At 45.0% G+C, this 14,432-nt stretch overlaps 1 protein-coding gene across 8 annotated transcripts in view; it reads right to left on the bottom strand.

The window, feature by feature from the left end:
* The window catches only part of LRBA (LPS responsive beige-like anchor protein), a 576,880-nt gene that overhangs the window by 474,806 nt on the left and 87,642 nt on the right, over positions 1–14,432 (bottom strand). For 6 of the 8 annotated variants that reach the window (XM_067551903.1, XM_067551904.1, XM_067551906.1 and 3 more), the window contains 4 exons: positions 12,155–12,323; positions 9,672–9,751; positions 2,119–2,181; positions 899–996 (listed from right to left, as the gene is read on the bottom strand). In XM_067551903.1, the coding sequence (XP_067408004.1) occupies positions 899–996; positions 2,119–2,181; positions 9,672–9,751; positions 12,155–12,323 (410 nt within the window). Of the gene's footprint in view, positions 1–898; positions 997–2,118; positions 2,182–3,926; positions 4,003–9,671; positions 9,752–10,788; positions 10,801–12,154; positions 12,324–14,432 lie in introns of those variants that run through there. The other 2 variants (XM_067551909.1, XM_067551910.1) reach the window with 2 other exon arrangements.

Here is a 14,432-nt window from a genome sequence, read left to right as displayed (position 1 = left end):
TAAAGTCAAAGCTGAACAGAAGAGGTAAAAAACTAGCACTAAGAGGAGGGTGGAAACAATCATGAACATGACTGAATGACTCCTTGACTTGGGGGAACTGGAAAAAAGTATATAACTCAGGATTATTCAGCAGTTCCATCTAAATGTCTGAATTGAGAATATGCCTCTATATCGTAAGTTAATTACTGCGGCAGGTACCCTTCTAGGAACAGTTCTTATATTTGGTTGTATGCTTACACTGATGTCCATGCAGGATTCATTTTAAATTAGAAAAGTTCAGCTATGTGGTCACCCATTGAGAGCCACAAAATAAAATCAAAACTTAATTTAGTGCCATTTTCTTATCAACAATTCTTCTACTGAGCTTTACTAGAAATAGCATGTCATAGCTCCTTTCACAACCACTACTACTCACTATCATCAAACTGCATTTCTCAACATATTGAGCATGGCCTACACTTAGGCAGAAGTTGTGAATAGTAGGTTGCACACAATAGGGTGAGAAATAAAAAAAAATAATAGTAAAAAAGCTAACATGGATCAGAAGAAATCTGTTATCTAGTTAGCTGGAGCTGGCCCAGTTAGCTGCTAAATGAACTGACCTAGAAAGGGAGGTTTGAGGCTGGATGTTAATGGACGATGATGAACAGACTAGTATAGACTAACAATAAACTGACTACTATTTATCTGAGCATGACTGACAGCTTGAAGGCATTAACAATTCCTCAGTAATAAACCCCATGTCAACTCTGCCCACGAGAATACCTGAAAATCACCCAAAAGAAGAAGTTTGCAGCTGTAGTACTAGGAGAGGACTCTTAAGATTGCATGGGAATTCTGGTGAGTAGCAATATCATCAAAATATTGTTCTTTTGCCTATGCATAAAGTTTAACTTACCGTAATCCATTCCTCTGATCAAAAGCAGGAATCATAGAACTGGGATGCTCTGACATCAGAGCAACGAGCAACTGCAAGACATCCATCAGATTGTCATCCTGTTAAAAAAAAAATAAATCACAGAATTTGAATTTAAAAGTAGCTAACTTGCAAGATTAGAATAACGAGAGTTCTATGGCACTTTAAAGACTAACAAATTTAATTTCAGCAGGCATAAGCTTTCGTGAGCCTCAGCTCACTTCCTCAGACCAACTTGCCATACAGTAACTGGACATGTGGCCCCTGCTACCATGCATGGAAGTTCCATAACATGCTTTGACTACAGAACTCTTAGTGTGTGGTAGCAGAGTCCACATGGCCAGTTACTACATAGCAAATCAGCACGCTGTAGAGTCACATCCCAGATTGCCACACACTAAGTCTCCTGTACATAAGTCCATAGCTGCTACCCAGATTGTCATTTCTGCATAAAGGAGAAGGGTTGGATTGCTTATTTCATGCTGCAGCCAAGTACACTCAATCCAGTACCAGAGTAGAGACTCACTAGAGGATAAATATAGATGTAAATGCAAAAGAAAAATAAATCTGTACTGCTTGAAGTGAAATTCAATTAATTCCTTATTTTACCCATTTCAAGCACCCTTAAAGAGATTAGTTCAGTTAGATTTATGTTCCCATTTCCCTTGTCTTTGATGTTACATCTGGCATAAAGTGCCTTTTCCTGGTGCTAAAATATGAAGATGCAGATATATGAATGGTAACCAATATTCTCTCCCAATTAAGTTTACAAGCTTCTCTTAGACTTCATTAACATTCTGAGTTTTAATTCACATTTTCAATTTTTTATTTATGAAGCAGAATAAAAAAGGTGAAAAAGAAAACCAAAAATATTATTTACATAGAATAAAACAAGGATTTTTTTTAAAGTCAGTTTTGCCATCTGTATTTCTGCTTGTAGATCAGGTTGTTGAATAGCATAGGAAACTATTTTGACTTACTACCTTAATGAACTTTAATCTACTACTGAACATAGTTGTTTAAATCAGTACAGGATATTGGTAATTCAACACACTGCACTCTAAGTTTGGACTGCATTTGTTATTTCTTATTGCAAAGCCATCTTGTGGCAAGAAAGGATATTTTTATTAGAAAAAACTTCCAAGACATTTTGCTTCCTTACCAGGAATAGCAAAAAAACAATATAAAAAGTTTAAAATTACCTCATGAATTGTGAGCAGATAATTGAGGATAGCCTGCAGTTCATCTTCTTTCACTCCATAATCCTCAAAAAAATAAAATTTAAACACCATCTAACATCTTTCAAGGTATAACAAAATAATTATTAAAGAGCACTACACAAGACAGTATCATAGAAAACAGAACACCTACACAAGAGAGATTTATCGTTAATCTAAGGTGCCATCACAGCTTCTAAAGTAACAGGTTCTCTGCCCTAAAGGCTTCACAACCAAAGGATCTAAGCTACAAAAATAGATAAAAGTGGAAAGTGACATATAGACAGACATATATGAAACAATAAATGATATAGAGAAGAAGAATTGAGAGTTTCTTATTCTTCCCCCTCATAATAGGAGAAGAAATGGACAGCCAATGAAATTAAAAGGCAAATTTAAAGCAATAAATACTTCTTTTCACAGTGAATAATTAACTGGCAGAACTCACTTCCACAAGATAGATGTACTTTTTACTGTCCCTGGAAAAATCTGCCAAATTTGGCCTAGTTATAAGCTACTGGAGGGGAAAAAAGCAGTTTGCAAATGCTCAGTAAAGGAGTTTGGTGGCTAAACCACCCAGAGATTTCATCTGCTATTAGCATGCTCCAGCCAAGGGGCTGAGTAGGACTTTTCCTGCAATTGGTCCTCCCTACTCCTAGGGACTGCTGAGGCACCTGGCATCAGAAATGAGAGCAGGAAGTCTGTCTCCTTTGTTCTCAGTGCTTACCCTCTGGTACTTAAGACAGAATAGAGGAGAAAGAGGAAGTAGCCTGAGACTCAAATGCAGAGGGGTGACAAACATGGTGGGGAGAGAAGAGAAACAGACAGAGGAGAACATAGCACAGGGATACAAGCAGAAGCAGATACAAGCAGATACAACCACTAGCACATGTTTCCCTCCAGAACCTGGAACTGAACCCAGGATTCCTCAACAGTCTTCTGCTATCTGGCAAATAGTTCTGAAGCCCACTGGCAAAGCATGTGTCATCATTAAGGTTACGATTTTGTCTCAGTTATTTTTAGTAAAAGTCACAGAAAGGTCAGGGGCAATAAACAAAAATCCTTGGAAGCCTGTGACTGGTCTGTGACTTTTAGGCCTGGTCTAGACTACAGAGCTTTTGGTGACAAAGCAGTGGTGGTGTACACACTACAATGCTCCCCCCATTGACAAAACTCCCTTACTTTGGCAACAAAATTAAACCACCTCGATAAGAGGGGTAGAGCTTTTTATAGCAAAGTTAGATTGACAAAGCATCAGTGTAGATGCTGTGTGCCATAACTGGGCTCCAGGAGCTATGGCCGCCGGGACCATGAGGAGGAGGGAGGTGCCATCCCCGGCAGATTGCCACATGGCTCATGGCTGAAGCTAAAGCCGAAGAAGTCATGGAGGTCTCCTAAAGTCACGGAACCCGTGACCTCTGTGACGAAATAGTATTCTTCTTCATCATCCTCCAATGGCTTGTCTGCATAAACAACAACAGCTGTGGCAAGGTGGGCCTGTTTGGCCCCGTGGGTCTGCGCTCCCTACAGCTATGCCAGTGGTGTGGCTGGGTGGGAGCGGGGGGGAGCGGTCCCGCCCTCTACCCTGCGAGGAGTAGCCTCAAACAGCTTAGTCCAGGGGCTACTACCTTCCCTGGGTCGCTCGTCTGGGTCGCTCGTCGACCCGGCTTGTGGTCCTCCTTCAGTCTCTTTGGGGCCGGCATCCTCTGGTCTTGCCTGGACGGGCTCCTTTTTAACTCCCATGGCTGGGTGCTCTCACCACACCCACACTAGCTCCTCCTCTGGCTCCACACCTTGCAGCAGCTCTGCTCCGCTCTACTCCGCTCCTCCACTGACTCCACGCCTTATAGCAGCTCTGCTCCGCTCCTCCACTCAACTCCCTCTCAGCTGCTCCCACCTGCCTGACAGGGAGGCTTTTAACTGCTGGGGCAAGCTCCTTGATTGTCCTCAGCTGGTCTAATTGGCCTAATTGACCTAACTGTACTAATTGCCCTGGAGTAGCCCCAGCTGAATCACCCAGGGAACAGGGATTTACTAAGCTTGGGGCCGATATATATGCCTTCCAGCACCCTCCTATAGCTGTCAGGGCTGGCCCCATCACACATCCCCCCCCCCCCCTGCTCAAACCCACTGGGTTGGGCAACTTGGGACGTCATACAGTGCACTCGGGACAGGCCATCGGCATTCCCATGGTGACTACCCACCCGGTGTTGTATGGTGAACCAGAAAGGTTGCAGAGACAAGAACCACCTGGTTACCCGTGCATTTTTCTCCCTGTTCCGGTGCATCCACTGGAGGGGAGCATGATCAGTCACAAGGGTAAAGTGGCGGCCCAGCAGGTAGTAGCGGAGCACTTCCATAGCCCACTTGACAGCGAGGCACTCCCGTTCTACAACTGCATACCACTGTTCCCTCGGGAGGAGTTTCCTGCTGAGGTACATTACTGGGTGTTCCTCATCTCCCGCCATCTGCGATAGGACCGCACCCAAGCCCACCTCAGAGGCATCGGTCTGCAGGATGAATTCTTTTGTAAAGTCGGGAGCGAGGAGTATGGGGTCATTGCTGAGGGCCATCCGTAAGTCTATAAAGGCTTCTTCGGCTGCAGTGGTCCATCGTACCATCTCTGGGCCCCGGGCCTTTATCAGGTCCGTCAGAGGGCTGGCTCTGGAGGTGAAATGCGGGATGAATTGCCAGTAGTACCCCACCACACCTAAAAATGCTCAGACCTGCTTCTTCCGTTTAGGCTGGGGCTAATTCTGGATAGCCTCTAGATTATTTAGTTGGGGTCTCACCACACCCCTCCCTACGATGTATCCAATGTATCGAGCCTCAGCTAGACCTATGGCACACTTGGTGGGATTGGCGGTGAGGCCAGCCTGCCTCAGGGTGTTCAATACCCCTTCTACTTTCCTCAGGTGGGTTTCCCAGTCTGGGGTGTGAATGACTATGTCGTCCAGATATGCGACTGCATAGTCAGCATGGGCGCGCAGCAGCTTATCCATTAGATGCTGGAAGGTAGCTGGGGCCCATGTAATCGAAAGGGGAGGACAGTATACTGGAACAACCCATCTGATGTAGAGAACGCGGTCTTTTTCTTTGCCTCTTTGGCTAGAGGGACCTGCCAATATCCCTTGGTCAGATCCAGGGTAGTTAAGAACCGAGCGTTGCCCAATCGATCCACGAGCTCATCTATCCGGGGCATAGGTCAAACTGAGAAACCTCGTTGAGCCTGCGAAAGTCATTGCAGAACCTTGTAGGGCCATCAGGTTTAGGCACTAGCACGACTGGGCTAGACCACTGACTATGGGATTCTTCTATGATCCCCAGCTCCAACGTTTTCTTGACCTCGGCCCTAATTTCCTCTCTCTTGGCCTCGGGTATTCGGTAGGGCCTCATCGTAATCCTGGTTCCGGGGTTTGTGATAATAGGGTGAACAACCTCCGTTGTTCGTCCTGGCCTAGTTGTGAAGACATCCCGGTTTCAGGCTACCACTTCAAATGCCTCAGCCTTCTGGTTTGGTGTTAGGTCCAGGGATATCTTCACTTGTTCAAGGTGGTGAGTTAAGGCCACACATACTTCCCGGGCCTTCCAAGGCTTTAATAAGTTGATGGGATAGATCTGTTCTTGTTTGCAACGCCCTCCCCCATGGGCTCAACCACTTCGTAGGGCCCCTGCCACTGGGCCAACAACTTGCTTTCGGCGGTGGGGACTAGTATTATTACCTGGTCCCCTGGATGAAATCGTCGCACCGTGGCTTGACAGTTACAGTGGACCTGCTGGGCCCTCTGGGCTTTTTCCAAATGTTCCCATACAATGGGGGTGACTCGGGCTATCCAGTCCCTCATCTGGAGCACATGATCAATTACGTTCTTCCCTGGTGTGGGCTTCTCCTCCCAAATTTCCCTGGCTATGTCCAAGCTGCCCCGGGGGTGACATCCATATAGTAGTTCAAAGGGGGAGAACCCTGTGGAGGCCTGAGAAACCTCCTGGATGGCAAACATGAGGTACGGCAACAAGACCCCCAGTCCTTTCCATCTCGGCTTACCACCTTCTTTATCATGGCCTTGAGGGTCCTACTGAACCTTTCTACAAGGCCGTCTGTCTGAGGGTGGTAGACAGAAGTCCGTAGGGCCCACACATGTAGGAGAGTACACAAGTCCTTCATCAGTTTTGACATGAATGGGGTCCCTTGGTCTGTTAATATCTCCTTGGGTAGCCCCACCCGGGCGAAAATCTTCACTAGCTCGTTCGCGATTACCTTCGAGATGGTATTCCGCAAGGGGACAGCTTCCAGGTACCTGGTGGCATAGTCGAGGACGACGAGTATGTGTTGGTGGCCTCGAGTCATTTTCTCCAAGGGACTCACTAGATCTATGGCAATCCGTTCAAACGGGATTTCGATGATGGGGAGGGGCACTAAAGGGGCCCTTAAGTGAGGCTGGGGGCTGTGTAGCTGGCATTCAGGGCATGTGGCACAGTAGCGCCGAACCTCCTCATGTATGCCCGGCCAAAAGAACCTCTAAGATTTGGGCCAGTGTTTTTTCTACCCCCAAGTGCCTTCCAAAGAGATGGCTGTGGGCCAAGCACAGCATGGCTCTTTGGTGCTTCTTTGGTTCATTTCTGTAGCCCGATACAGCAAATCCCCCTTTAGCATGAAATACGGCCCCGGACTCCGAGTTTTCCCCTCCACAGGCACTCCATCTATCTCTGCCACGTCCTTTCTGGCACTGACATACCTTGGGTCTTCAGCCTGGTCTCGGCCGAAGTTCTCTCGTGCCGATCCAGGTTGTCCAAGCTCCAAGGGACCCATTTCCACCTCTACTTCTGGTCTGGTGCAATTTGGTTCGGGGTTCGCTTTGGGCCCTTCCTCTCTCAGGGCAGCTTCTCTAGCTGCGGCCCAGGTCTGCCTGCCTACCATGGCTGGCTTCAAACCCTGGGCCAAGATCCTTGTACCCAGTGCCTTGGCTGCCCTCCTTTCGGCCCTGGTCTTTCGGCCCGTCCCTGGGGCCGGGAACAGATCCTCAGCAATTTCGGAGAACATCGGGGGGTGGCCATCTAGGGAGGCTAATCCATTAGCTTCAAGGCCCTCCCCTTCCTCTGACCCCTCCAGGGGAAGTAGGGTTCCAAACCCTGGGAAATCTCTTCCTATGAGTACCGGATATGGAAGCCTAGGAACCACTCCTGCTGTCATCCTGGTGACACCTCCCGGAACTTTGATATCCACTGGGACAGTTGGATAGTAACTAACAGCCCCATGAACGCCCCTGTGCGTTTAGCCTGTGTCAATTGGCTGCACTTTACAAATTTCCCAGAGATAAGTGTAATGGCGCTCCCGGAGTCCACCAGGGCCAGGGTCTTAACTCCGTTTAGCTTCACAGGCCTCGTATACCTATGTGGGGTTAGGGCGACCCCCACAAGGTGGATTAGGCTGCAGGAGTCTGCCCAGGTTACATTGCATGGGTTCCTCCATATTGGGGCATTAGGCAGCTATGTGTCCCCACTCTCCACATGCATAGCACCGGTAGGAGGCCCTATGCACCCCTTTATCCTTTGGGCTAAGGGATCTGACCCTGTACTCTCTGCCCACGTCACCCCATCCTTTGGTGGCCTCCAGAGGGCCCTCCGTTTCCCTCATCTTCCGCCCGGTCTTCACTGAATTCTTGGGTGTCCGGATCCCAGGAACTGGAGTAGGCCTTTTGACCCGGGGCAAGTCCTCTCTGGTGGGTCGGGTAAGATCCCTGGCCGTTACCTGTCTCTCTACTAGGGCAACTAGTTCATCATAGGAAGACGGGTCATTCTAGCCTACCCAAGCGCAGAGATCTGGCGGTAGTCCCCTCATGTACCGGTCAATAACGAGAATCTCAAGGACCTTCTCTGGCCGGTGGATCTCTGGCTGCAGCCACTTCTGTGTGAGATGGGCACGGTTGAATAGTTGTGACCGCGGGGCCTTGTCCTCCCGGTACCTCCAGTCGTGGTATCTCTGGGCCCACACAGCCATTGTTACTCCCGCCCGAGCCAGGATCTCTGTCTTTAACTGGTGGTAGTAGGCTGCAGCTATTGCGGGCAGGTCATAATAGGCATTTTGGGCTTCTCCATACAAAAAGGGGGCGAGAATATAGGCCCACTGGGCTGGGGCCAAGCCTCATGGGTGGCGACCATCTCAAAGGTGAGGAGGTATGCCTCCACATCATCCTCCACAGGCATCTTCTGCAGATAGCTGGTGTCCCACAGTGTTCGCATCCCCTCTGGCCTAGGAGTGTGGGAGGTCAGGGTCTTCAGGTGGGTCACCACTTCTCACAAGAGAGCCCGGTCCTGGTTGGCCTGGCTGATCACTAACTGGTTAGTCTCTTGCTGGAGCTGCAATGATTCCTGCTGGGTGGCTATCTGAGCCCTGGTGGCCTCTTGCTGGGCTGCCATGGCTTGTATGAGGGCCTTGACTTCGTCCTCCATTATGGCAGGGAGGGATGTGGGTTTTTTTTTTTTTTTTCTCTCTCTCTCTCTCTCTCTCTCTCTCTAGCCACTGCGCACAAATCCCACTCCTGACACCAGTTGTGGCGAGGTGGGCCTGTTCGGCCCCATGGGTCTGCGCTCCCTACGGCTATGCCGGTGGTGTGGCCGGGTGGGAGCAGTGGGATCGGGGGGCCCGGTCCCGCCCTCTACCCCGGGCCCCGACCAGGGACCCTGCGAGGAGTAGCCTCAAACAGTTTAGTCCAGGGGCTACTACCTTCCCTGGGTCATTCATCTGTAGCCCCCCCCGGCTTGTGGTCCTCCTTCAGGCTCTTTGGGGCTGGCGTCCTCTGGTCTTGCCTGGACGGGCTCCTTCTTAACTCCCGTGGCTGGGTGCTCTCGCCACACCCACACTAGCTCCTCCACTGGCTCCACACCTTGCAGAGCTCTGCTCCGCTCCTCCACTCAACTCCTTCTCAGCTGCCCCCATCTGCCTGACTGGGAGGCCTTTAACTGCTGGGGCAAGCTCCTTGATTGGCCTCAGCTGGCCTAATTGGCCTAATTGCCCTGGAGTAGCCCCAGCTGGATCACCCAGGGAACAGGGATTTGCTAAGCCTGGGGCTGATATATATGCCTTCCAGCACCCTCCTATAGCCGTCAGGGCTGGCCCCGTCACACAGCCTACTGCTGCTAGTTACTCTGTTCCTTTTAATGCTTCTTCTCAAGCATCTGGTACTACCACTGTTAGATATATATTTATCTGTTCAAGTAGCCAATTCTTATTTTCCCCTTGGTGGTGAACAGTTCATAAATTAACTACATACCAACAGCTCTACTTTTGACAACAAAGAGTTTAAATGTAAAAATATATCTTAATTCATGCTGTCTAGAATAACAGGCCAAATGGGAGGATTACCCTCAGTGTCATTTCAAGTACCTTATTTACTTACAAAATCACCAAATTTCCAACATTCTTAAACAATTGATGAGGTGATATATTGGAGAGGTACATAGCAGAGAAGTGTCAATGTTACCTATTTCATAGGAAAGGAAACACGGACAACTGAACTTCCATTTTTTAGTCGCCTTACCTTCATCACTAGTTGTTTAATGAACATCAATAAGAATGCTCGCAGAGATAAAATCTCCTTCTGATTCGGTCGCGGTCCATCTTTAAACACACACAAAAAGATGGACATTTTGCATCTACTGCATGTGAAATATTTATTGTTATCTTGTCATTAAAGCATATATTTTTCATTAAACGTTTTGAAAAAATGTAAGACATTTGACATCTTTATATGCCAGAGCACAATTTTAAATGCACTGATTTTCTTTGCTCCCCATAGAAAATATGTTTTTTTAACATTTAATCATGTAGTGAACTGACCATTAATTAAGACTCCTAAGTAAGGTTTTGTCAAAGTTTTATAAACTCTTATATTAAAAATGCTTTTAATGATTTTTTATTTCAGTGAAAACATTTGCAGTGTCAAAATTATGCATTGCATATGCATCATGGATTGAGGTAAAAGAATGAGTTAAAGCTGATACTAGAACTTTAAATTAGTATTTCTAGATTTAGATATTTAGTTTTTTTGTATGTTTGTTTTTTTCAAATAGAGTTTCTAGGGGACGATTACACGATAGTATTAATCAGTACAAAATAGCTTTTTTTGCTTGGGCTTCTACTAGCATGTTATGGACACATCCATGGTGTTGTGAGGTATCCCTACACCTCTTATATACAAACATTATCTTGCAAGTTAGAGAAACTCAATTTGGAGACCCAACAGAGAAATTTCACTGCCTTTCCTCCCAATGTAACCTGTCACTGAAACATTTTAAAGACCCAAATATCATAGCTCTTTTCTCCTCCCCAGGATATTCACTGTGTTAGCTATGCCCAGGGAAGGGGAAATACAACCCCAGTTTTAACAGAATGTACAAATTCAAACAGCCCTATGGGGCTTTGTGTTTCTCTGGTTTAACTACAGATGTGGTTTTAAACCAGTTTAGTTAGACTGGTGCAAGTTTTTGTAGATGTACTTTGGTTGGGTTTAAGCGTGCTTTATTCAATTTAGCCCAATCCTGTAGAAAAATAAATAAATAAAGGTTTCAAAGACAGCAAAAATAAGCTATTCAACTGAAATAAGAGCATTCTACACAAACTTGCACCCATTTCATTACATTGGTTAAGAAACATACCTTTAGTTAAAGCAGTTCAAGTTTATGAGTGGACAAATCCTCACTAACAAAAAAAACAAAAAACAAAAAATCTTCGTTCCTTCCAGGGTAAAAATGCACTATCAAGCCAACTTAGTTTCCCTTCCACAAAATTTGTTAGTGAATTTCCCTTGTTTGAGAAGCTGGTGGGAATGAGAGGAACAGGATTAAGGGGTCCCTACAGGAGAATGGGCATGAGGGAACTTCATGGGTACACCTATATGCACTGCAGCTACCAGATCCCTCCTGTTCTCATTCCCACCACAGGCTGGTAACGAGGTAGATGAGGGACTCTGAAGAGCACGACTACCAGCTGAAGACAGCATTATACGAAGAGGAAGTCCAGTACAACCCTCACTCCAAGAAAGGGTGATATGAAATCCCAGAGACTCTCCTTCCAACTGGGAATGAAAGATGGGGGGGAAAGGTTGGGGTTCCCCTTGCCCACCAGGAGGGGAGCTCCAGAATTCCTCCTTCTACCCTCAGAAGGCTTGCAAAGGCTTGAGCTGCCACATTCATCACCATGTGGTGGTCTCAGCTCAATGGGTTGGACTCCATGGAGATGAATACAAGCTATAACACCTCTTCTGAGAGAAGTTAATTTCATAAATCATCTCAGTTCGCTGTTCTCCTTCCCTCTCCCAGTCTCAGTGATGCGTTTCCATGCCATGCACTGAGCTTGCTCTTTCTCCATCCTGCCAACCTCACTTTTCAGTAGTGGGTGTCTGCATTAAGCCTAGGCAGCTCTATGTTCTAGGCCTTAGTGCTGCATGTCAGTGACATGCACTGAATGCCTGTTCTCAGCACTCCATCCTATCTCAGCACTCTGCCTCTGTGGTATGGACTAAGCAGGCTCATTCTCATCTCCGATCAATCTCTGAGCTCTGTGCCTGTGACATGGACTCACCATATCTGTTCTCAGCTCCCTCATTCTCAACACTGTGTCTAATTATGTCCTTGAAGCTTCAGGAGGCCCAGTACTGCTATAAATAGGTTATATCTTTGAGCATGTGAAATGCTGGTAAGAAGCCTAGCTCTGCACTTCTAACCCCATCCCCATTATGACATATTCTAATAATGTACATAGCTCACTGGGGTTGGGGAACATGTTTATTCTCCTCAGGGTTTTGAGGGTTTTCAAAAAAAACTTTCATAAAGCACCCTATGGACAAAGCTTGTGGTTAGAACTGGTGTGCTGAATCCTTCTGCCAAATGAAAATCCCCAAAACCTTGAGGAGAATAAATAGCAAGGATTCCTTCCATGCAAACACCCCAAAAAACAGTGCACTTAAAGTGAAGTGGTTCAGAAAGATAATTTTTTGATGAAGGGTAAATGATATATACATACCTACACCTTTTGGAGTGATACCACTGCGATCTTGAGGGTTCACTGCCCAGTAGTAATATTTTAAGGTGTGCATTACCAGAAGAACTGTCCCAACTCGCCGAATTGCATTGTATATGTTAACAGTGCCAATGAACTCAGTAGACAGATAAGTATACAGGATCAATTGAACCTACAGCACCCAGTTAAGAACAAATTGAAAATGTCAGCTAGAATTTCACATAAACAGGAAGGTAAGTCAAAATGGTAGTAGATTAGGCAATGGCATTCTTAATTTTAGCCAATTTAAAAAATTCTAATGTAAAAAAGAGCAGAGTAAATAAAGACACCACTAGGGTAGATCGCCAAATAGTTACTAAACTCTTGTGATTTTATGACAAGTCTCATGATATTTGGTGTTATCCTAAAAGTCCAAGCTTCTGGAGTAATGTGAATATGACAGAATCTCATTTTAAAACAACACCTTTTGACCTTCATGGCTGTTGTGAACAGAAGTCTGAAAATGTGAATCCTCCACTTTTTTATTCCCATCTCATGATTTCTGGGGAGGCTTTACTCATGTTTTTATTGAAATGTGTGGGGCTGGCAATATTGATAGCAACATCCAACAGCCAGAATAATAATTCTATGTCACTGTGCTTCTACACAACACAATGAAAGGGCAATAAAGATTCCTGGTGCAATTCTTCCCTATGGAAAAAGTTCTTCTTATGTGAAGTATCTATGTTATATTTGCCTGTTCACATTAGTAAATGTCTAAATCATAAAAGGGACAATGACATTTTGTAATGCTTTATTGCAGTAACATTTCAACAATTCCAGTTTCAAATAGAGCACCTAAAACATAACATAGTTGGGTTTTTTTTTTTTTTGTTTTGTTTTTTTTAAAAGAAAAACACAGTCTAATTTTTTATTTTTAGAAGAGTCTTTAAGAACAGGTAATAGTCCAAGCAGATCACTTTCCAAAACACAGCCTCTGACATACTGTACAGAGTCAAAACTCATCCCCTGAGTGGAGTTTGTCTTCATTTACAAAAAACAGTGTAACAAATTCCAGCCCAAGAGTTTTCCCCAGGTGTGGTTGTTTTTATATAGTTCCCTCCTCAGAAAGGATCAGTCCACACCAATCCTTGGACACTCTCACTGTACACTAAAAATGTCTTTGTGTGCTTTTAGCTTGATAGCATAGTATGCTTTAAAGGTGTCCAAATGCACTTCCAGTGTGCAGTATGTCTGTCCACACATGGAGTTAGTGCAGTATGCCTATTATGCTGTAACTCACACCCTATTTTGCTGTGCACTAACTTCTTTAAAGACAAGCCCTTATTTTGTCTATATAGCCACTCCCACCTCCCTTATATCCAGGATGGGATTAATGAACACCATGTGCTCCAACAGAAGTTATCAGGGATCAACCAACAGCTCTGCAAGTTCCAACATGATCTAAACAAGGTGAAGCAACAGCAGAAACCTGTCACCCTCTTGGAAATTGTTTTCTTGTATTCCTGTTTATGTTTGGCTAGAAAAAACTGACACATGAGATAAACACTGAAAATGAGCTGTCAAATGCATAAATCAAACTAAAGAGAAAAAAAACTATAACTGAAAAGTCAGTAGAGAGAATATTATCTAGAAGTGGGATTTTCAAGTTGAAAGTACGCCTTCAATGGGAAACAGTTTATAAAATTCATATAAACAGTTCATTATAAAGTTATGAGCCTATAGATTTCTATTGATTTTTCCCCCTTCTACAAACATAAAAAATGCTGCCAATGCTTATATAAAGGCTTAATTTAGCTGCATCTCTGTTACATCATTCATTCATGATGCTTCAAAACCTATTTGTGTCTAATTTTGGCTCAGCCTATGGAATTCACCACAGAATGTCAAATGTTTTAGCCTTCTGGTGATGAAGGAGCTTTTAAGTGAATTTCATGCTCTTGAAATATGTCAGATTAAAAGCCATGGAAAACAAATTTCCCTAGATAGCTACAAAACAGGTGCAGTGCTGCCTGCAGTAGCTTTAACTGCAAAAACCCTATACTATTTCCATACTTTTCCCTGAGTGCTAAATTACTTGGTGTCTTTTGCTCTTTTAAGAGTTAAAAATAATCTTTGCCAGTGTTCTGGTTTCAACTTTGTATAGGACCACAGGCAAATGTTTTTATGGCTCAGTATATTTTACATACATAGCAATTCTATAGTATTGCTGAAATGATACATTGGTTTACATTATAGTTAAATCTGGAATCATTTGGCACAGATCCACTAAACTTCATAT

The sequence above is a fragment of the Emydura macquarii genome, unplaced genomic scaffold, assembly GCF_026122565.2.
Source record: "Emydura macquarii macquarii isolate MOO-44397 ecotype Brisbane River unplaced genomic scaffold, CSIRO-AGI_Emac_v2 contig_1363, whole genome shotgun sequence".
Lineage (NCBI taxonomy): Eukaryota > Metazoa > Chordata > Testudines > Chelidae > Emydura > Emydura macquarii.
This window is presented reverse-complemented; position numbering and strand designations above follow the sequence as displayed.